Source organism: Dufourea novaeangliae, unplaced genomic scaffold (assembly GCF_001272555.1).
Source record: "Dufourea novaeangliae isolate 0120121106 unplaced genomic scaffold, ASM127255v1 scaffold60, whole genome shotgun sequence".
In the NCBI taxonomy this organism is placed as follows: domain Eukaryota; kingdom Metazoa; phylum Arthropoda; class Insecta; order Hymenoptera; family Halictidae; genus Dufourea; species Dufourea novaeangliae.
The window spans coordinates 1165689-1190756 of record NW_015373935.1 but is presented as its reverse complement, the minus strand read 5'-3'; the positions used below and the strand labels follow the sequence as shown (position 1 = coordinate 1190756).

General features: G+C 45.5%; 1 protein-coding gene across 1 annotated transcript in view; it reads right to left on the bottom strand.

Annotated features, from left to right (window-relative positions):
• Positions 1-3637: 3637 nt before the first annotated feature.
• LOC107185304 (homeobox protein abdominal-A homolog) overlaps positions 3638-25068 on the bottom strand; it is a 50546-nt gene continuing 29115 nt past the window's right edge. The window contains exon 3 of the mRNA XM_015572965.1: positions 3638-4038. Coding sequence (XP_015428451.1) covers positions 3638-4038 — 401 coding nt within the window. The remainder of the gene's footprint in view (positions 4039-25068) is intronic.

Here is a 25068-nt window from a genome sequence, read left to right as displayed (position 1 = left end):
CTATGGTAACACCACGTAAAAATTAACAGACAGGAGGATAATTAACATACCACCGCGAGGTGAGCGATTAACGTTTTATCAACGGGGACTGAAACAGAAAATTAAGAGAGAATAGGACGACACGGAACGCTAGTCTGGGATGGGGGAAAATGAAATTTCTCTGTCGAGAGAACATGACCGTCGCGTTCTGAGGATCCTCGGGGGACGGATCCGTGTGTGGGGATCGTCGACCACCGAGGATTCCGTCGTTCTTGGCGGAGTCGCGATAAATTATCTTAGATAATATGGAAAACGTACTGCTTTCTGTACAAGTTTGGCTTGTATATTAGTGAAAGCCCTGGCGATACCTGGCGCGATATCCTTGTGAGATCTAACCGAAGCGATAAATGAACGCGGATGCTCGTCGACGAGTCGGCACTCCCGAACCGATTGTACAGCGTCTCCATTTTGTTTCTGTGAACGTATCGGATCGGACAGGTCACTGGGTCCTTGTTTCGGTCAATGATTTTTTTTTCTGAGAAAATTCAAAATCATTTGAGAGTACGGTTTATCCATTTTTGGGGATGTTTACGTCGACGGACTCTGGAGGCGGAAGACAGTATTACCTCGCTAAGTGCTCGCTGTTTAGGACCGATTGCGAGATTGCAGTGAAATTGACACTGGTTGTTGTTCACTATTCGGTCTGTGGAATATGATGATAATAAAAAAATAAGAACAATGTAAGTTCCTGAATAACGAAATCGAAACGATGAATAGAGATCGGTCAAAGTTTTAAGCAGAGAATAAAATATAGACGACTTTGTCGGTAATATTTCAACAGTAAATAAAAATTCTAATATCGAGTAAAATAACAATTAACTTTTTAGAAGAGTTGTATAAATATTAGGTGCACCAATAAGCCAGTCCAAATCGTTTGACAAATTCAAAATAGGAACTGATGCTATCTGAAAAAGTGTTCACGGTATCTTGGACCATTTTCATCCAACAAAACGGTGAATAACAATAACAACGAAAGTGAACAAACAGCGAGGTGATACTGTACTTCAGTCACGATTAACGTCCGTCAAATCGACGATTCATTGCCCACCTGTAACCCCGGAAAATTTCGTTATTTTTCATAAAAAAATAAATTTCTACACTTCACTCCTTGCTCTACCGGGCCAACGTAGAGATGGGCATAACTCTCATCCACGCGAAACACCTTCGAATAACCCGAAAGCCATTGTTCATCGATAAAATGAAAGCTTAGTCATAGAATAACATTTCATTTCGGACAATTAAAGTCTACCTAAAAAGAGAAAATTATCTAACCGAACAAATACCGCTGGAACACACTCTCACAACTATGCATTATCTACTATTCCAACAAAAATTCTGCCCATCTCCACACGAAAGGCCCCAAAAGCTACGACAAAGATCTCGAGACCAAATGCCAATACGAGCTGCAAATATTCCCCGTCGATTCTCGAACGTCTCTCGCTCCAGCACCAAGAACGATTTAAAAAAAAAAACGAGAATATCAAAGAAGAAAAAAAAATCCAGAAAAAGAAATTCCGATCGGGTGCAGTCGGAACACCGCAAAAGGATCGTTGCGTCAGCGGCGGCAACAAGATCCCAGCGCGCGTCAGACCGTCGTACGTATATTCCTGTAAACCGACGTTAATTCGCCTAATTACAACGCGAGGTCCACGGATCGGTAATCGCGAGCGTAAACCACGGCTAATTAACTCTGTAAAAGGAGAACTCTTACGGCGGATCGGCATCGATTTGTATCACTAAATTCCAACTCAGGGCAAAGGAACTCGACCAAGCGTTTCGATCGCAGCGCGTACACGCTTCGTGTGCAACAGTATTCCGTGTAGTAGATCCTCGGTATCGGGACAAGGTATGCCTGTCCCAAGGTATCCCAGAATCGCACGGAAGATACGCTCGTTGCTGGAGCAAGGAACGCGAAGAGACCGGCTGTACGAGGCGGCCATCTTTGTGATGCAACCCAAACGTGGACACGGTGTTCTATCAGTTTCATCTCGAGAACGGAGCCTGCGTGCATGCTGGAGACTCTGGAAAAACCGACGATCCCCTGTTGGGCGAGTGAACCGCGAGATCCGATTACCCTGATGATAACTCTTTTTCACTGGAGACTGTTCGATCTCGATTTCTTTCGGGACACCTGACAGTTCGTAGGGATATTTCGTGGATAAGAGGCAGTTTTAGGGGGTTGCTTTCAGGTTGGCTATTTGGGGTCTGGGGTTGTAGCTCGAGAAACATTCGAGGATCATCCCCGGATGATCCTCATCGAAGGATCCTTACTTGACAGTAGAGCAACGGATCTCCCTTCGTTTTCCATCGATCGTTCGAGCGCAATAAGACGAATTCTTCGACAGCCTCGCTTTAATTACTCCCCCTACTTAAAAGACGCGTCCGTTTCATTTTTTTTTTCTCCTCCTTCGTCCGTGGTGATTAATTGATCGTCTCGTCGTCGACCGTCGTAAACAAGTCACGACGGAGGCGCGGCGAGTTTCTAATCGTTCGGCATCTGCACCGTTTAAAACTAATTCTAGGTCGTCGGTCGGCTGGGCGCGCGATCGTGTTTGGCTCCTCTCGTGTGCTGTGCTTGGCAGTTATTCTTCCTCCTACTCCTTCTTTTCCGCTAATAAAACGTCGTGTTCCCGGCGATCTTGCGGTGACTCGTCGCGCACCGCCCCGATTAACAATATACAATTTTTTTTCTTTATACGTTCTAGGAATCAGTCGCAGGCTAGGTCCTCCTTTGGCCCAGCCAAATAAGTACGTAGTTTCGAGGGTGTGCTTCGCATCTTCTCTACGCTTCGCGTTTCTACTACGCTCTCTAACCATCTACGATTAACTTGCTTGTATCTGTGTATTTGACCTTGTATGTGTGTCTCACACTCTCTCTCTCTCTTTATCACTCTCTCTTTCTCTCTGTGTAAATACGTGGCGGTGTGTGTGTGTGCGTGTACATGTGTGTACGTATGCTTGCTGCGATCCCATCGTTCCTTTCTTCCGTTAAAAAACAAAAGAGACGGCCGACCGAAACATCGTCGCGCGGCAACTTTTCGCCAAGCCTTGCCCTCTTCTTAGCTTCCCTTTTATTCACGGGGATTCACCGATCCGGAGCGGTCCACCGAGTCCGTGTCGTCGGTTTCTTTCCGTTCTCTTCTCTCTGTCTCTCCCCTCTCTCTCTCTCTCTCTCTCTCTCTCTCTCTGTCCCACATCGTCCCGGCACAAAAAAGAAAAAAAAAACAAGAAAAGAGAACAAGAGATCACTCGCGGGGCCAGAGCCTCCCACGCGCGGACACCTATCTCGCTCGTAGCAATACCAACGGAGAGGTCCCCGTATCATCCTCGTGTCCCTTCTCCCGCGAGAGGAGGGAGAAGAGAGCCACCAACACACGCCATTGCGCGTCTATCCCGCCGAAGGTCTTCCACACGACGACAGGACGCGTGTGGTCATTGTACACACACACTGGGCTCTGCTGCTCTCTCCCGCTTCTCGCGTACGATGTCTGCTTGCTGCTGCTGCGCGCGCGCGCGTCCACACGCTGCGTGTCCAGTCTCCTCGTTTTTTTTTTTTGTTTCTTCTTTAAAAGAAAGACAACCGGCCCAGAAAAGTCTCCTATGTGGGCACCTTACTGACCGCCTTCAGTAGATCGCTCTGCGTCTTGTCCAGTCCGCTAACATGATGCGGCTGCTGATGCTGCAAGGCGGCGCTCTGCTGTTCCTGCTGCATCTTCGCCTGTTTCTCCGCCTGTTGCTTCTTCATCATGTCCTGCTCCTCCCGTTCCCGCCTCGCCTGCTCGTTGATCTCCTTCACCGCCCTGAGCTCCTTCTTCAGCTTCATCCTCCGGTTCTGGAACCAGATCTTGATCTGCCGTTCCGTCAGACAGAGAGCGTGCGCGATCTCTATTCGCCGCCGTCGCGTCAGGTAATGGTTGAAATGGAACTCCTTCTCCAGCTCGAGGGTCTGGAACCGGGTGTAGGTCTGACGGCCCCTGCGCCTCGGACACCCGTTCGGCCCTGGAAACGTCAGAAACGCAGATTTGCCTAGGTTAGTTTTTTCATGCTGGACCAGCCGTACCGTTCAACCCTTTGCACTACCACAGTCAATTCAGAGCCGCGAGATTTGACGAATTCTGACGATTCAAAGTTTACGTTTACTGATATATTTCTTTTGGATCATCTTGTTTTTGATATTTGGTAATCATTGGCGAATCGATGGTAGAGAAGTTGACTGTTTACTTACTGGGCAAGCGTGCAAGGAATGCAAAGGGTTGCCTGATCGACTGATAATTAATAGCAATGCGCACGGTTGAAAAACGAACGATTTCTTTTTCGTTCACGCTGTTGTCGATGTTGAAGACGAGTTCTATTCGCTGATACGACGGAAGAGGTGATATCTATGGTTTAAATTATTTCACCCCTTATGCTACACGAGGTATTTCCAACGTTCCCTAGTATTCTTGCTATTGATAGTCTATCATACATGGCTACGATAATGAAACTTGTTGACGAGCCTAGCTCATCGGGGTCCAATTTGATGAAGAGGGCTCACGGTGGACCCGTAATATCGACTCGGGTGGTTAACTATTTACGCTTCGATTATTCGTGCAAATTAGCCGTTACAGACATGCGCGATCGAAACGATCGGCGAATCCATTGGGTTCAACCCTTGCGCACTGTTCAGTGTCAGTTTCAGACAAAATGGCACATACATTTTCAATATTTACTATATTAAAAAGGTATACGTGGATAAATTCTACATCAATAATTTAATTTTTTTAAAATAGAACGTATAACATTCAATTCCAATTTCGACTCAATATCATTCAATGTAATACAGTACATCTTGAAACTTTTGATTCCTGTATTTTGCGCTTAAGATTCGATTAAGTCAAATATATCGTATACAGCAGCCACATTGAAAGGCATTACTTCATTACTACAGAGAAACACTGTACATTGATGTAAATAAAAATTTCGTTATTCTTTCCCAGCTATTCAGTCAAAATATATAGAAGTTTCAGGTGGTTTTATAGTTTTGAAACGCACTACAGACACTTGTGTTCAAGTACCACTACCAGCTACTATTGTAAGTAGGCAGGGGTTAAACGTAGGGTAGTTTTTAATAATTCCAGATCGGTGCATCACAAGAACAAGCAATCCCTCCGTTAACTGTACGAATGTCACCAATCTCACGTTTCTTCGAAAGCACGAACTGGCTCTAACTCGTGACCGTTTCGACTGACCGAAACAAGGTACACCCCAGATTACGAGCGTAGCGCATTTTGTTACGTAAGTTTACGTTCCGTTTTTCCGTGTTCCGAGCGACCTGCGTGTTTCGTTGGTGACCACAAATCTTAACTCTCTCCTCACTTTCACTTTTCCGGGCCCCAGGCCGGAAAAGAAAAAAGCAGGGCGCCCGGATGGGTCAGTTTATTGCAGGGGTTGAACGAGGTAACCCAACAGGCAGAAGTGTAAAAAGACACGAAGAAAAAAAAAAGAAAGTTTCCCCCCCGAAAAGTCTCGTGGCCCATTGTAGGGGAAGCGAACCCTTTCACGAAATGCCTTCTGCGACGGCCAACTTTCTCCAGCCTGGAGTCAAAGTCGTAAAACGGGGTACGGTGAATTTTTTACGGTGTTTAGGTAGCCATCGAGTTGCGTCGCCGCGCTAGCTAACCAGGTAAAAACTCGTGTCCGTCATCTGGGCCCCCGTACCCTGAAGGAACTGCTTTCGGGCTGTGGTAAAGCTTTCTCGTGACAGACACTCGCGACACGTTCGAGTCGTTACGGAATAATGCCATTTTTGTTGACGAACTGATTGCGTGGAAAAATAGCAGATCTAATTCCAAGAAAAATCTTGTGACAGTTTTCTTAATCTCTGGGACCAAGCATTAGAATTGAATCTTCTTCAAGGTATTCCGGTTCGTTTAATTTTCGAACTGGACATTGTTTTATCAGCGATCGTTTCTGAAGTTAAAATTCCTCAGATATTCTTCAGAACTCTTCTGATATTTTTCAGGATTTCTCAGATAAATCATCTCTAGTACCATTGAAGGTTTTTACACCACCCTGAAGGAAAATTGAAATGGAAGTGAAAGTACACTGGACAAACAGCATTTGTGATTGAAGAAATTTCGCTAGTCTTCTTTCCACTAACACATTAACTATTAAAAATGTTTGTTATTCAGGCAATATCACGATGAAGTACATAAATCACGAACATCATCGACTCCTAAAAGAAGAGTGCTGTCAACCAACGTCTCTATTACCAATTGTACTCGCAATCTCCCAGACAGAAACAGTTAATAAAATTAAATAATCGTGTTATCAAAGTCACCAGCCTCGAACCGGCGACGGCACGAATGATTTAAAATGACACCTCGGCAATTCAGGGTCGGGGACGCGGCGAAAGAGAGAGTACACGTTCGCGGGATCGTAACGGAGACGAATTGATAAATTTCTCACGAGCAATTTTCGCAATTGGCTCGAGCGTAATCTCACTTTTGACCGTCGACAAAGTGGTGGGGGACAGAAAAGAGGGGCCAGGGGGACCCCGTATTTTCGGTTCGTCGCTAAAGAAACCGGTTCCACACGACCGCAAATGCGGGGACAGCCATAATACCATCATTCTCACGGAGACGCTCAGTGGCCATATTATTGCCTCGTGATGAAGCAAATACGCGCTACCGACCAATAAAAGATAGCCAGAGTCTCTCTCTGTTCCCGAGCACGTCTCTCGCCGAGTCACGCACCGGAACCACACGCGTCTCTTTAACGTTCCAATGTACAACCGAGCTCGAAAATGATTATCTGTATCAACGCACGCCTGGACGCCGGAGGCTGGCCACCATTTTCTGATCACTCGATTTTCGTATGGAAATATTCTAACACTTTGCAAACCAATCGAGAGTTCCCTTTTATTTCTAAAATCTGGTATTATTGAGCAATTAATTGAAAATATTTACACTTCGTGCATAATTTTTTTTTTTTAATTTTTATCCTTTACTAATTTTATGTTCTTCTATTAGATCTAATACTTTCATTAAATCTTTGTAGAATAATATTTTCTCTTTTCTTTAATTATCAAACCTGATTCCATACTTTTGGCCGATAGTGTATGTCTAACTAATGACCTTGAGGTGAGCTTGAACACCGACAAAAAAATGTTTACTTCATTAAAGTGTGTGTGACCGTCAAAGTGTTAAATTTCCTTGATCCAGAAACTGATTCACACGACATATGTACATTCGAACCCTGTCGTACATTTCGAAACGAAGTCCATACTTCAGAAACTGTCAAAAAATTAACGTCCATAGACCACTCGTCGATAAGAACGTTTCTAAAAAAAAAACCGCCAAAGAGGCGTAAAAAATTTTCGCGAAAACCCTTTCCACGCCATTCCCCAGTTCCGTCACCGAGAGAAACTTCGTTCCGCCGTTCGCAGTAAAATAAAGACGAACGAGTTCCAGCGGCGAACAGCCGCAAATCCCCCCCGTCCAACTCATTTCGGACCGAGTTCTGAAACCACCCCGTTTTCCCCGAGTTTCCCCGGCCGTTACCCGAGCATCACGGACAGTTTCAATAGCGAGGAACAGACTCGGTGACGCTCTGTCGAGCCATCCGGTCCTCATCATTCAAAACCGACGACTACGAAGAAAGGAGAACGAAGTCCGAAAAAAGAGGAAGAAGACGAAGAAGTAGTCTCAAGCTCGGTGGGAATGCCGGGAATGCTGATATTGAATTCAGCATGGCCGTTCGAGCAGCACAGAGTGCGGTCCAGGATTGACTGGGTGTGCGTGTCCCTCGCTGTACATGTGTGTACGTACGTGTGAGCCGTCCACGAATCTCTTTGGGTGAGGTCTGGGATGATACTAGTGGTAGTGGTGCGTACACGAGGAGAACACCCGTGGGATCATAGTGTGTGCGCACGAGGCAGCGAGAGGGGAAGGGTGGCAACGTGGTTTTTCGGGTGGGGTTGTGTGTGCGTGAGTTCGGGGCTCACGTACAGCCCCGTGCGCGCGGCCCGGTGCAGCCACACAGGGGTGGTTGCTGAACCCCCGAAGGGTGGGCCATAGGTTACCTTGGCAACCGGAGGGAAAACCATTCCATCCTGCCGGCGGCACATCACGCCAGGGGCGAGTCAAGCGGCGAGAGAAAACCCTCCGGTTGCATCCTCCACCCTCCTGCTCTCTGTGCCGCCGACCCCGCTTGCCTAACCGTTCCTCACCCAAGTTCGCTGATTCTCCGACAACTGGAGAGCCTGATTGTCCCAGCAGTTCGGCCGCCATAAATATCCGCGAATCCATCGAGCGACCGCTGACGCGATACGTTATCGACAGTTTCGTCGGATCTGGATAATATCCGCGTGGAAATTATACAGGCTGTTGTGGACGATGAATGTGGTGGTGGGATTTGTTGAAAGAAATGGGGTCTTCAACGGATCATAGACGACACGATTTATCGGACAAGTAATTGTATTATATATATTGCCTCGATCGTTTGGAAGACTGTTAAGTCATCGTCGATAACATAACACCAAAGATGTACGATTGATCTTCTTCGGACATCAACCGTATAGTACAAGAAATTTTGGAACCTTAAAGACTGACTATCATCAGGCTACACAGTTTGTGCCCGTACTATTGGAACACCCTATAGATAACCTCTTCTTCTCTCAACGCCTCTTTCGACCTATATCTTGACAAGATTTCAATCGGATTAACATCCGTGCATGAAGCATGTTTACGTTCCGGAGCGTTCGATTTATAGAATTCTTCAACTTCGAATGTTTTCCAACTTTTTGCTCGCGTAAATATCTCTGTCAAACGATTCAGAAAATCGTTTTTGCCGCTCGGCGATGACGCACGTCGCGAGGAACGCTGCAAACAGCCTACGGATAGGTACGGAAAAATGCAGACGTGGAGAAAGGAGGAGATCGCTGCCGCGAAAGGAAATCGTTGGTCGGCGAATAAGTTAGCCGGTTATTTTCACGCACCGCAACGAGGCGATAACCCGCGATCGGTGATCGCCGATAACCCCACTAGCAGTGCCGATTGGGGGAAAAAAATGACGACAGAAGCGTGTAATATGCGCCTACGAGTCTATCGACCCGATAACCTCTAGCTACCGCTAAACCGTCGTCCACGGTCGTTTATTAGACCGATTTATTACGGGCCATTGTTGTTTGCAAATAATACCGATAAATTGATTCGCGGTTTACGATCGGGTAATTGATAAATCGCGAATCAACGAGGAAGCATTGTAATTGAAATTGTTTGCTTTTTTTTTACATTAGTGGCGATTGTCTGAAAGTGTATTGCTTGTGGTGTGTATACAATTCTAGAGTTGGATCGTTGACTTTATGGACTTATTGGACTGCAGATATTTATGCGAATCGACGAATTTTGTAAGTAATTTGTGGAGACAAAAGTAAAAATTCTTTTTCCTTTAAGGATGTAAATTATGCTTGAGAGAACAACCAAACCCGTTAGAATGACGGATTTCATGTTCCTTATTTTACAATTATTTCCTCAGAAATTCAATGGTAATAATTGCAAAAGTGAAACACAATTTTTTAATTATGAAAATATTAAAACACAAATGAAACAATGTTTCGCTGGTGCAAATTCGCACTAGTGTGATCTCTGAGGGTTAAATCTGTTTGAAGTTTTACATTTTATTGGTACTGTCGTCACAGTGCAATTACGCTATAAATACATAAAATCCGCAGTCTCTTGTTTAATAAATCGTATGTATTTATTCGTTATCGATAAATCGTGGATTAACGACAGAGGCAAAGGAACACTGAAAGCAAAGTGTGAATTATCTCGTTTGCAACAAAGTGATCGTCCGATGAAAATGGTTACTTAATGTTCAAAGCGTTGCCTGTATGTACCAATTAAACGACCCCGGGGAAGATCAAACAGCACTGTCGACGGCGATCGTCCGGATCCGTGCGATTTCTGCTTAAGAATTCTAGCTAATTAGCGGTGGGTTGCGAGTGATTTAGGGACAAAGGAGCTTATAGTTGACACCCGGCGGTCCATTCGACGGAGGGCGACGGGAGTGACACGCCGGTATAACACGGCAGCCTGTAAACGAGAAGGGGGCGAAGGCCTGCGCCTAATTGCGGCTATATATTAAGTTTAATATCTGCTTTCGGTCGCCGCACGCCGCCTCGCCGTTCCTCGCGTAGACGAGGGATATTGCGGAAGTTTGTCCTCCCTTCCCTTTAACTCCGCCACCCCCATGTTCCAGCTACCAAGATTCTATCAATGCGCCACCGACACCCCTCGCTATCATCCCGCCGCCCCCGTGAATTTATTCGAAATCTCGACCATCGTTGAATTGCACGGAAAATTTTATGATTTTTTCAACATCGATACGGGGTTGTATTAGGTTGCTATTGAAAGTTACGATCTTAGCTAACATAAAGGATATTAAAGAGTCGTTCAGTTGACAAGAAAAATTCTATGCTCAGAATTACACCCGGGGTGTTTGTCGACTTATCTTTACGTTTTGTAAATTAGCTGGAACGATGGAAATTCTTTAAGTTTATCTTGTGAATAGTTAACGTGCAGAATTTATGCAGAATATAATAGATAGCCAGTGCTGTTCAGCGATGATATTTAGTCTTCTGGACATGTGGTCATGTATGTTCCACTTTTTGTTATCGGTAGACTATGGATTTTATGCATTTATAGCGTTCGGTCATTTCGACAGACCCTAGTTCTGTTGTTTAATTTGCGAATATTCAGAAGATAGTTGAATCACCATTGAAATTACTCCTTTCAGCACTTCAATATCCAACCCGAAACATTCTCCCTGCTAAATTATTACCTACAACTCACCGTTACGGTATTGTTTTTGCATGTTATACTGTCTGAGAACCCTGAATCGACAATCTTCTATTCAAAACTTTCCAATGTACGACCGTGCAAGAAGCTTTATTACACCCGAATGATAGACACAAAGAGTTTAATCGCTCCGATATAAATAATTGTTCTCCGTGTATAAAAGCCAATTATTTACAATCAGCGAACACAGATAAACGGCAATTATAACCGCTTAATGGCAGCTTTACAACGACACTTAGCTGTACTCCGTTTTCATTACAATATTCCCTTATCGTCGTTGGCCACTTATCGTCCTATCTCGTTTCGTTCGATATAACGAGAACCGTTTCATTATTTCTATCATTTATTCCACCGGTGCAAGAACAAAAGATTCCCTTCAATAAAAAATTTTTCAGTTCCAAGCCATCCGACAGAGATGGAAAATAAAAGTGGAAGAAATGTTTCTTCGCGTAGATCTTTCTCTTTCCACACGTTAACCCTCATCCGTTCCTCATTTTCCCAATTTGTCCCTCGGTATAAAATTGACATATATGGACGTAGCCAGGTTATCCGTCAGGTGGAGGCAATGTAATTTTTTTCCTCCAGAAAGGGGGAGGGTCAAAGTCCAATTTTTTTTCTTCTAAAGTAGCGTGAAAGCCACTTTTTTCCTTCCTGGGGGGAGGGGGGTGGCTACGCCCGTGTTGACACAATGGTAAAAAATCAATATAATAAAAAGATAGACATTTAAATTTCTAACTTGTTTAAAATAGTATCATTAATATTATCATAATCGAGAATAACGTTATTTCTTAGAAGAAAAATGTGTCAATTGACACAGGAGACGGATGAGGGTTCACAGAGCAGCAGTATACAGGGATCTACGGTTTCTTTCCATACTCCCAGGCCCTGGACGACAACCGGAGGGGCAATAAATCGCTTCCAGGACGGTTAATGTCAGCGTCAGGTTGACCATCATGGCCATCAAACCTATATCAGCGCGGTCCGGTATCGAACTCAGAGGGAAAACGATCCACGGCGAGGCGTCACTCCCCACGATACTCGTCGAGGCATCGTATTTTTATTCCCGCAGCGGTGGTGATCACGAAATCTTGCTAAATACTCGCGGGAATACCTCGCGAGCCTTTTTGTCGACGATTGACGCAAGAAACGGGATTGCGCAATCCCGTGAAAAACGCATGGAAATCGTTGCATATCGCGTGGAGGGAATTCGCAATCGCAGCCAGGGGAAAGGTGCATACCGTGGCGGTGAAATAAAAATCATAGGGTGTTCGTTTAGCTTCTGTGCCAGATAGGTACATATGTAGGTGCTCGGACGCTGCTGGCAACCGCCATGTTGCGCGCTCCGTTCAACGATCACGGATGGAACTCGAAATTCTAGGTTTCATGCAAGTTTTATTAGTTTCTATCTCCGTCTATCGTTATTTTGTTATCCATATGTGCCGACTGTTTGTATATATTTGTAGAAGTGTCTATCAAGAGGCTAGTAGATAGAGTTTAATAGATATTCGTGAAAAATAGACAGTCTGATTCTTTACTTTTGAGCAGACTCGGAATTTCATTTAATTTCTCCAGACAGTTTGGGGACTAGCACTTCAAAGGTTGTAAATTGAGTACTTAGTATATTAAGGGTATATATTATTATGATGATAATAATCAGGGACTTTATTAGACCACTTGAGAAACAAATACAGTAAATCGTCGATGAGTGTTCGGAACTTCCTCGGCAGTGAAAATTAATAAACTAATGGAATTCCAAGCTCTATCACTCTGTTAAACGTCACTATGTAAAAAGTCAGCATTACACCTGGGGACCTCTCTTTGTGTGTCGAGAAGCCTTTGAACACTCATCGATGATTTACTGAATACTTCCTTCAAAGATGCTTCAAAAAGCCTTCCAGGATCCCAAGCAGAATGGTCCACCAGAGCGTAACATCATTTCCAACATCCCACGTAACTATCCAAAATGACGTTAATCCGAAGATATCGGCAGTTCCCTTTTGAAAGTCATCAGCAGGTACACAATCACGTCGTCTTGGTCGTAGAAACGCAACTATACTCTAACCCTCGATGGACTAACCGTTGGCGAATTACCATTACATACATCGTTCGTAGCAGTAACCGACCGAAACAGTTTCAGTCCACGTGCCACACGAAATATAAAGTCTCTTTACTACGTCCTTCGCGCCGCAAAACGGCCGGGTCCATTCTCCCCCTCGTCCCTGAACGCGAATGATTCTTGCCGTTCGGGCAGTACAGTTGCCCAGCTGGGAGCGGTACGATTCATCCGGGTGGGCCACGTGGTGTATACCTATACCCGGAGCGTGGTCGTTAGGAGCCATAAAAAAATCATAATGTTACACGGCTCGAAGGGACGACGGGTACGGGAATGGAAGTTGTCAAAACAACAGTGTCAACGAGGAACGTAAACCCGATTACGATTTACAATCGGAAAATGAGGGTGGGGCAACGATGTCGGGGGTTGGGGATCCGGAACGGAAGTGGCCGAACGTTTCGAGTGGAAGTGGACCGGACAGTCGTTCGTTTCGGCCGGAACGGAATGGCCCGGCCAGGGGAGGGGGTTAGAGGCTCGCAATGGCACTGGCAATAGGGCAGCCGGTCGTAAATCTAGGCGAGCGATTAAACGTCAACAGCGCGCCTCTTACGCACCTCCGCGCCGATTTCGGTTCTTTGGAACGACGCACGAAACGCGGCCGAAAACAATAACCGCGAGACTTTTAACGGCCATTTTAAGTCGCTCTCTCCATTCGTCCTTCCCCTCCCCCTTTCCACATTGGCCATGTTATCGTGGCCGTGGTGCTTCGCGGTTATCGGTCAACGCTTTTTCACCGTCCGCCGAGTATCAGCGCGCTTTTGTTCCCGTTACGTGAATTCCTCTCGGCCATCTGACGCTTCTTCGTTACCCAGCACCATTATGGCGGAAGAGAATCTCTGGGGAGGACTGTGTACACTTAACTCTTGGGTAGAGATTTTGTTATAGAGTCTGAAATAATGTTTTTTTTTGTAGAATTTGGTCAGTGGAGTTCGGCAGAATTTTATTCGAATAATACATAGCGACAAACTGCAATATCTGTGGGCGGCATTCTGAGGTCTAAAGAGTTAGCGACGTTATATTCTAATTAGACTACGAATCTTTATGCAAATTTTGATTTTTATAGGTTAAGTCACTGAACTGAGATTATATCAAAGATTAGTTTCCCTCATCAAAGGTATGGTCAGGTTCAAAGTAAAGTGAAATTTATAATAACCTTCACAAAAATGTTCACTGTACTGTATTTTGCACATTAATCATTTCTGATAAATGCACAAAATCGGCTGTCTAATTATAACTATTATTCATACAGAAAACGCAAGGATTAAAGATGAGAGAATTAATGTTTCTATATCATTTTTCCTAGACATGAATATGTATTTAAAGCACAATGGCTCCCCGTTTATAAGCATCAAAACGGATAGAAATGAAATATAACAGGCTGTAGTAACGACTAAATACACATTAATTATTCAGAATTTTCTCCCTTCACCTCACTCCATCGGGAAAGATCCCCCCCACCCATCAAAGCCCTATAATCAGAGATTTTCCAAATTTCCAAGTGCAACGCCAAGTACTAGATGTGTTTATACGAGGACCACACAGACGTGACGTAAATCGATTAATATATAAACCGGAACACATAGTGCACACTTTACGTCCACTTTAGCCGAGGGACCCGGCTCGAAAATAGAACGAACGCCACGGACGCACGATGAAAGGAGCACGAGCCGGTAGGGGGCGGACGGTGGCGTTAGAGGCGAGTACAGTTTGAAATGGAAACGGGATACGGCCACTGACAGCCAGAACGACTTCGATCGCCCGGTAAATTCGCACGGGGGTCGGGTTTTATTCGTCGTACGTTTCCCACTTATCCTGTCGGTTTTATTCGGCATTATTTACGCGTCCCTGAGTTATTATTTCACCCGAAAACACGAGTGAGACCCGTGCTCCGCGGGCCGGTACCCGACGTCTCATTGACACCGCGACACTTCTCTCTCTACTGCCACCGCGTTCCCATATATCCCCGGTTAGAGGCTCCTCTTTGCTCCAATTTTCATCGCGTCTGCATCTCCCTCTAACGACACCCGCCCAACCCCCACGTCCACCGTTCCTCTCGTTCATCCGCTAAAAGCAACCGCGTGTTCGCGGAATATAGATTCGGATGAGTCACAAAGCGCTCGCGAGTAATTCGTTGGTGAACATGGTGCGTGGACCCCCTATCAAGGGGGCCCCACGACTTCTAATGAGATCGAGATCCATTAAGGTTCCATAGGAATTCTCCAGTATAGTTCAAACGGGGATTAGACGAAGACGGAGGCGACCGAACAGTAATTGGTTGGAAGCGGGTTCGAAAGCAATGCGCGCGTTTCTGATCGTTGGTTCTCTCTGGTTCCGCGTTCGTTACACGCAACCAGTTCGAGGCCGATATCTAAGCTCCTCGTGTCCTGCTCCCGCTCGAAAGAGGATAAATCCAGCGATTTTATAACGGCCGCCTGATTCGAAAGATTGCGGCGTACATCATCCGGGGCCTGGTCTACGATCGAAATGTATCGCGAGACCTCGCGAATAGGCTCGTTCGACTCTGTTCCCTCTCCCCTCCTCGCTTCTACTCGAGCCACCGTGGTTACACACGCTGTGCCGCGTCACGGTTAAATTAACGGGTAGATCTAATCGTGAACCCTTTCGTGTACCGATTACAATAATCGGCCCGCGATAAACGGCGCGCATAAAATTACCATAAATGAATCTCGCTCGACGGTATCTCATGCCAGAACGAGCATTCTCGCGAATCACTGCGCGCACGCTTTTCCAACGAGGATAGTGGGACGCCTCCCCGTGTTTGCCGGAATCGAACAGTGGATTCGTGATTCAACCGTGGGCTTGGATTTATACTATCGATCAGAAGTAAGTTCATGATTGATCTAACAGTAACTGATCATTTTTTAACGATGTAATAAATGTTACGGAATCACTACATGTACGAATCATTTCTAATCAATCTTAGCAGATTATAGTAAATCCTCGATGACTGTTTGAAGGTTTCTTGATACCGACAAGGAGTGGTCCCCAGGTGTAGTACTTCTGACCCATACCAAAATCTGGTCTAAACAGTCCATCCAAAACTTTAGACTACATTCTATTATAGGCTCAAAGTTCGTGTCTCGAGTGGCCCACATTTTCCTCATAATAAATATCCCCGAATTAATTCCCATGAAACATTTCATCGAACAGTTACAATGGATAAGAACGATTCGATCATGGCGGGTCCCAAAAATTTCGAGAAGCGAGAATCGAATCGCCTCCCATTGGGTACGACGCTATCGTCCAATGGCGGTGAATTAGCGCCTAGTCCCCTAGATATACCTGCACTAACGAAAGGCAAATCGGCCACGAAAAGTGCGAGGGATTAGCTGTATAAATCGCGGCCCGTTCACCTTAGTTTGGTATCTCACAGTGGAGGGGAAGCAAAGAGAGAAAAAGAGAGAACGAAGGGCAGTGGAGTTATCGTGAACATTTTTCCCCGCACTCTATCTCTCTGCGTCTCGTTCTTGCGCGAGTATTCCCCCTCCTTAGGATTCCCCGTTGCTGGTTCGTTCTAGCGGAGTCTGCAGTGACCCGAGACCGGCGATCAAGCGATTCGTGGGTCGTGGCTGGGCCGTATCTTCTCCGGTTCCCCCTCCCCTCTCCTACCTTCCTCCATCGCGGAGGAGCTGTCTACATTTTTCACCGACTCGAGATTTTATTCGCCCGCAGTGCCGCGAAATTAAGCCGTTTTGAGATATTTATGAATGGATCCCGGCCGTGCCGGGCACCGCTCGACCCCGCCGGCCGAACAAAGAGGGACGCCAGCCAGCGTCTTCGGAACAGCGCGAGCGCGCACGACACGAACGATTTGTGACCGGTGGTCGAACTAGGCACTGCTGCTTTTTCGTTCATGCGATCGACCCATGTGTCCCCCCTATGGCGGATTTCTTTCACCTTCGTCGGTATTGTCTATGGAATTCCTCGAACGACGCCCGGGACAAGCAGGCATATCTGCTATATGATGTCACGTATACGAATACATTAGTTGTTTTGGTCATACACGGTGGCTTTTTTTAGAAGGCGGACGCAGGAGGACGTGATTAAAAGTTCAAGAGGGACCCCCGTAGGGATTTTTGGAGTGGGCTGTTATTGTAATCCGTCATGGGATGCAATTTCACTTCGGGGAATCGTGAGGCTGTTTCTTGGGAGACGTGTATTTCATAATTCGGTGACTTTTATTTTTAATCGTTTGCGGATGATTGTTGTCGCACTCACCAATTTCCCCCATCGCCGTGCTTTTCAGCCAGAATTCAAATGGACGCGTTCGATGGGCTCGATCGAGAAGCAGTATTCAAAAATTCCACCAGTCAGGGGGGAGCAAGGACTACCGTCGTGTCGCATAATCACCTTATCTATTCATGGAACCCGTCGTTCCTGTTCCAGATCCTAGACAGCACCTTGTCCCATGTTGCATGAATACGTATGAATAATGGCGCAGTGCCTATACGCGAGCAGATATACATTCATATCTGAACGCGCGAGGCGCTTGGAAGCACGTGGGCGGTGATAAAGGATATTTCTTTTGGGGGCTGGCTAGGTAGACGTCGCGCTGGGAACGTTCGCGTCATCGACAACAGGGAGATTTGTGTCCGCCGCCGTGTGTCCTGGCCGAGGCGTTTTCTCGTGTCGAGCTATTTATGGAAGGGAACGGGACAAAAGATAGAAGGCGAAATGCAATCTCGTGAAAGTAGATTCATCCATCTGCTTGGTGCCTTGCCTAAAAGCTGCCCTCGACGTTCCGTTCGTTCACGAGAATTATGGGTCTCGTTTCGTATCCACGTTTAATTCCGTACGAATCGGTTTGTCACCACCGTGTATATATTACAACTACACTGCGGATGTTTTCGCGAATATTTAACAGTTTTTTTTGTTGGTTATCGAATTTGGAATCAAACGGATGTTTATTCGGTTCCGTGAAGGTCCTGTCGCGATCGAAAGAATGAATACTTTTAGACTTTTTACTGTAACGAATTCTGGACATTTTTAGACGATTGGCTGCACTATAAATGTATTAACATTTCATTTCAATTGATACACGAATGTTATATGGAACGTCTTCGACTAGGTTAAAGTTGGAGGAAAATTGGTCATTTACGATTGCACGAAATTCGAATCAAGATTAGACAGTATTGCAAAGATAAATGGAACTCAATTACTTTCTTTCCAGAATATTCATTTTGAAACTAAACACCCGTCAGCTGATGCCAAATATGTATCCAAGTATTAAAAAAAAATTCTACTTGTATTTTGTACTTGTGTTTCACCAATATTCCCACAATTCCGATAACACTATATATTCCATAACATTAACTCACTGTATTCTCGTCCGCCAAGTTTTTGCCTACACAGTAAGACATTCTCGAGAGGGGAATGGAGGGGAGGGACCGGCGCAGGATACACGTCGGGCCGCGACGTGGGTGTCTTTAATCCCGGGACGGGTAAGAAGGCCGGAGAAAAACAAGGCCCGGATGGCGAAACGAGCGTACAGGTGCTCACGCACTCCTTCGTCACGGGCGAGTGTGTGTGCGTGGGCCACGCATACCTTCCATCACGGCGGGGCAATAGGCTTAAATCCCGATTGGTCGGACAGCTGGTCGCAGGTTGGTGTGCGTGGTGGCTCCACGTACGTACATATCACACCAGAGGGGGCACCGCGTGCGCGTGAACGATGGTGTGGGGGTAACAGGGGGTGGTGGATATATATATGAGGGTACACCGTTCGTATATATACCGGGTGGTAATAAAGGATTCCAACAAGGATGGATGGTGTGAGAGGAGGGGGGGGGGGGAGGAGAGTTGGCTCCATTGTTCCCGGTGGAGCCCAAACGTCATCCATAAGGGTGTCTCCCATTATCCAGTGTGTATCCGCCCGACGCACACACACTCGTACACACAGGCACTCGGTTCGGCCGATGGGGACACAGCCACGTAGATATAACACACACACGAACATTGGAGGGGGAGAGATCGTGTCTCTCTGCCCAGATGCGCGACATGGCGGTACCTTTCACGGTGTGTGGAATCGTATCTACATGGCGGCCGACTCTGCAGCTATTCCTACCTCCCCCGCCTCGGCCAATAGGAGCTCTAATCTCCCACGAAATTGTAAAGTCACCTTGGGAGCGAAATTTATAAGGGGGGAACCCTCCCTCCATACCTCGAGCCAGGCGCGGCACGAGCGAGGCGCAGCACCCCCTGTTGCCGATTCCCGAAACGGAGAATTCTTTGTTTCATCGTGGTAACATTGGACGCGAGAGAAATTAACACTGTTTATGGACGACGCTACGGAGAAAGATGATCCTCATTGTTCGTTTGTTTTTTTCTTCGTTGCTTTTTGCCGTGGGGAGATTGGATTCGGTTTCGGTGGAGAAACGGGAAGCGATATGTAAATGATGGAGGGGTAATGGGATCCCTCTTGCGGGGTGACTCCTGAATTTTATGGGTGTCTGAATACGTTAATATATCCTGTGATAGCTGAAGTTAATCTTCCGTATTGACAACCGCATGGCTGGTTAGATTCACTCCAGGAATAATACATAGTTTCAGGGAAGTGGGGGACATTGTCTGTCTTTTGTATAATTCGAATTTTGTCTGGTAATCGTTTGATCTTACACCGTCCACTCATCTGTGTAATGGTATATATCATTCTCTGTTTAACCTGATGTTTTGTAACTATAGTACATTCAGAGTAGATCTACTGCATTTTTTTCATTCGAGGTTAACTCAATCCACCATTTTGTATCTTTATCGTTATGACTCCGTATCTGTCAGATACACCAAGCAATAATTCACTAATTAGTGTTTCTTTCCAAGCGTGTACAATCTTAACTCACAATTAAATTGTAACTATATAATTAGAATCCCACTTTTGTTATCTAATAACTTATGCCTTCCACAACCACCAGATCGTGTCATCCAACTGAGCAGAACGAATTTCGATTTCAATGAGATTGCATTTTTAATACGTCCACGATTTAATCAGAATTTTCCAGCAGGTAACAGCCAGTAAAACGGTACGTGAGAAAGAATTCTCGTTCCTATCTTCTCCCTTCCACCCGTGTCGACTCGTTGAACGCGGTGAAACAGCGCGCGATAATGCGAATGCAATAGAAGCGCGCGCGTAAATTGCATCACCGCAGGCGCGACCGAGTTGCAAACGTTGCTGGAAACGGCATAAACCCCGACGAAACCTCGATGTCCCGCAGCCATTCCAATAAATCTTCGCCGAATACGAAACGTTATTAACTGGGCACGTGATTTGTCCGTGGCACGGATTCGTAATTAACGAACGCAGGTATTGTAACGCAGCGTTTACTTTTAATTAAAGTGATATACATTTTCCAGGTGTGAAAGCAGAAACAAAGACAGACATTTTTTTTCGTTTCTTGTAATCTCATAATTGTTAGTCTACGTTATCCCTGAATTATATCCTTTTTATCTAAAATGATTTCCCATAAAACAAGGTCGAACTGCGAAAAAAAACACAGTTGCAAAACACTTCCCCGACAGTAAAAATGCCTGATACATAATACTCTTTTAATGTTTAAAATCCCATAACGACGTTGATACTTATCATTTCCGCAGAATGGCAACCACCGAAGCTCAAATACTTTCCAAGATATTAGCCTTAAACTTTAAACCATCCCCGCGAAGTCTTCGAGGGTAGAAAGGGCTGAGCCAAAGTTCTGCCATCGTGAGAATCTCTTCAAACTAGTGGAGCGACAGACATATATACAAGAAAAAAAAAAGAAGACTTCATTAATCGACGGAACAGAATAGCGCTTGAAATTTTTCGTATCACGTAACGATCCACGCCCAAAAACCGGTCCATGGCGTGATTCACCCCGCACCATCCACCCGCGAAAAAAAAGCCCCTGCGTCGCTGTTCTAAATAATACCGAAAATACTACCGAAATATTTTCTCTCAAACCGACCATTTTTTACCCGTGGAAGGGTACACGCGCTAATTGCGTGTCACCGGTGCTCGCATAATTCTCGCCTTGGAGCGAGCGTATCAGAGGAGGATACGCGGCCGGTTGGCGACTCGCAAAAATAAACCGGTCGGCAACACGCCAATCTTAAAATACACGTAGTCGTCCAACCGCGTGCTCTCCCCGTCTCTCTTAAGAGAGAAAGAAATAGAGAGATAGGGGTCGATACCAGGACCGGGATTAAATTTTAATTTTGCAATAAAGAATGACGTATTAGAACGCCGTTGGCAAACATTCCGCCCCTCGTAAGAGTCGTAAGGGAGGCGTGCTACCCTCTTTCTACATTCTGACTAACGCCCTCCTCATCCTCCCCCGTGCCGTCCCTGGTAACGGGCGAGTAGCGCGAGCAACCACCCCATAGAACCCCTAAAACTCTAATTACGGCCTTACATTCCCTGCCCAACCGTCTTTTCCTCCGCCCCCTTTCCAACCTCTATCCCCCCCCTCATATTTTCCGACATTCTTCCTACTCCCCCCTCCACGGGTAGGGTCCTCCAGGCTCGCTCTCGCCGCGCACCATTACATGCAAATGCCACGGTTGTCTCCTTCCGCTAATAAAAGTCTCGTGGCCCGCGCAATTTAGAACATCCGACGTAGACCCAAGGGCCGGGCTCCGTTGCCTCCGAAAGATACACTCTCCTACGAGAGGCACACCAGGAACGCGCAAGTCCGAGAAGGTACCGACACGTCGAGGAAATTATTGCTCATCAGCGGAGCACCGGAACAGCGCACGCCAGTTTTATGTCGGCCGCTGGCTGCGCCGTTTCAATTGTTATTTAACATGCTCGAATTACACGCGGGAACCCCTGGGCTATCCCCCATCCACGAGGTTATAAACGGTTTTACGGCATCTTGGAAAGAAATATCGAGGCGTCTCGAGAGGGATGATGCTTGAACACGCGCGCGCCTGATTATGAAAACTCGTCGTGTGGACGTTTTGATTGGAGCTTCGTGTGCGAGCTTGTCGGAAGCAGAGTTGGGCAGAATTTTATTCGAATAATACACCGTGAAAAGTAGTAGTATCTAAGGGTGGCGTACTGAGCTTTAAACATAAGGAAATATTATTTTATTATAAAAAGTGAAATTTCCACGTTATACAATTAAATATTTTTTTTATCTTTTATTCGTTATTCGAAACTTTTTATCTAGATAATTAGTTTGCCCATTTCTGGTCGGAAGGGAAGTTGTGTAATTTCGTGAGAATGAAACAATGAAAATCGTTGATAATCGTTATATCCCTTTGGATAAGATTATTTCAAATATGAAAATGATTTGGTCTTAAGAAATGCAAAATACAGAAAAACTAGATTGAGAATTTGAGTTCGTTGAATATTAAGAACCAATATTTAAAATATGATAACTATCGAAACAGAGTCTTCATTTTGGGTCATATAAACTTCAGTTTAACAAGTTAAGTTTGTCTTGACTCGTACGAGGACGTGAATGTTGCATAGTATTAAGTTGTCGCGTAATAAATGTCGCTTCTCAGCGGGTCGTCTTGGAACTGGGATCAATAAGTTTGTACATAGCACGTGTGCAAAAGTGTCTCGATTGAGATCGTCCTTGCGTTGATTAAAGATTTTTATCTTATATTAACTCCTTAGCTACAGAAGACTCGTCTCAGGCATGAATAATCCAATAACAATTAATTCGCAACAGTTTTAATAATGTTGCTTCTCATTACTATTATGGAAATAGTGTATCCCTTACTGTTAATTGATACATAATCCTAAAACGTTAGAGAGTTTCGAGAATTCTCCACTAGATCACAACAGTAAATTCAAACTTCAGACCAGTCTCTAAGATGACAGAAACGACACTAATTGAGCAACATCGTCACAAATTATTGAAGATATAAACTCAAAATGCAGTTGATCAGTTTGGCTTCCAAGATGCTTACATGCAGCTTTTACTGTTACGTGTAGACAGGAGTATATTACTCTCGAGAGCAATTCCCAAGTAAACACACAGCATAACTATAGTTCACTCGCAGACAGAAGCTACAATTATTCTTCTGTTCTTGTCAATAAGACATTTGCCTAATATTTAGTCCACGTTCGTTCCACCTCCCACCAACTTCTTCGTGGCAACGTTTTGCATACCACGCGTATGTTTCGAATTCAACGACTGTAACTGTCAGAGTCGACACTATGGACGGCCGATCGTTGATTCCCGCGGTGCGTGGCGCCAGCTCGCGCGAACACCCATCGGATGACGCCTAATCCATACTAATTAGAACGGAGCCCGGTGTAGAGGGGTGGTGGGGGACACCTCTAAGAATCGTTCCCTTATTGAAAGAAGCAATTGGAGGGATAAGATCGTGGCGGTAGGTAGCGGTGAAAGCAGAAGTGGCTATCGTCGCGGTGAGAAAACGTTAGGACCCACATAATGTTTAATCAGAGCACGTTGCGGCTTTACGACATTAGTCCCTGTTACACACCCTCCCGCGCCACCGTCATCCTCCGCCACCCCTCTGTGCTCCTCTCTCTCTCTGTCGAGCCCCAGCGAAGGGTCGTCAGTTCCGGAATCTTCCTGGACATTTCGAAATTTACAGCCCCAAGGTGTTTAACCTTCGACGGGAAATGTGTTTGCCAGCCCCTTCACGCGCGCGGCCCCTCCGAATCGATGCACTACGTGGAGGATGTACATATTGGCCGAGACATTATCGCTCCATCGAATCGGGCACAGATCGTGGGTCGATCGTAACGTCGAGAGGAGCGTAGGAAAAGATTATAGCGGGGGCTCGGGATATACTTGTCCAAGATAACCACCCTGCCAGGGTGTAAACTATAATCCTCGGGGTTCTTTTCTTTTCTCTCCCTTCCCCCACGCGAGAAACGTGAACCGTCAAGATTTTGCCCGACCTACTGTAACCGCGCCGACGAGTTTAGACGATCCACGGCAATTTATTAATCAACCAGTCTGTGCGAAGAGACCGAGAGGAAACGGGCTCACGTGTGGCCTAGCTCGGTCTGCCTCCGTTCTATCTGCATATATTTAACTGCTGATTTAAGGTTAACCAAGTTCACTGTGGCTCGTAACGGGCGCGTTATTGAGTTCAAGGCGAGAACGCACGCCATCTATAGACCCCGTTAAACGGATAATGTCCGATCTATTCTCTTTCTGGCGACCTAGCGAACGATCGACGAAAAAAAAAGAGCGAGAGAAGGACTCCATTGTGGATCCGATACAAATAATTCCGAGGGTGCGGTTTTATCGGGACCATTTATCTATCGCTCCATGGCTGCATCACGACGGAGAGTAAGGATCGAATCCTCCCTCTTTTTGCTTTGTCGGACACACTGTTTTTTCGTTGATCTCGAACGACGCCACTTTGCAAACCACCTACGTGTTCCTGTGTTGCTCTGGTAATAGAGACTCGAGATATTTTCTTCGGGATGTCTACAAATTTCTGTTAACACGTTTTTTTCAGGGTGAGGGTATATCGTCGCTAGATTCGGGAAAATATTTAAGTGTGGGTGCTTCAGACAGTAATGGAATTAGGTGGAAGGTCATCGAGAATAGTGTCTATATCGGGCACCATCGGAATTACATCATCCTTTCTGTCTCCCAATTCTTCGACCTTGTTACTAGATGCATGTGTCAAGATTCTATCTGTTACAATCAGCTTCTATCTGTTACAAGATCTCAGTGTAGTTAATAGCAATATTTGAAATGCTAATTGCAGAAAGAGGACATGTCAAAACCGTATATATAATTTTCAGGGGACATCACCTGGACACGTTCCCCGTTTCTGTAGTAAACGGAAATTATTACGTCCATAACTCGCTAGATAACGTATAGATATGACCTTTCCTCTAATAAACGTCGTATTAATCCTACAAATGTGGTACCCTAGCAAAAACTGAATTCCTCCAAAAAATGTAAAATATCCCCTATCTGTTAGAGCTTAATTTCATAATCTAATCATGTCGAATTCACAATCCTAACAATACATCATCGAAATTTCCCCTTTCAACAGATTCTATACACATGTTTCATTTAACCCTCGCTTTTTCCAAGTCATCGACCCTACGTAACGCCAACTCTAAAAGAAAATTAT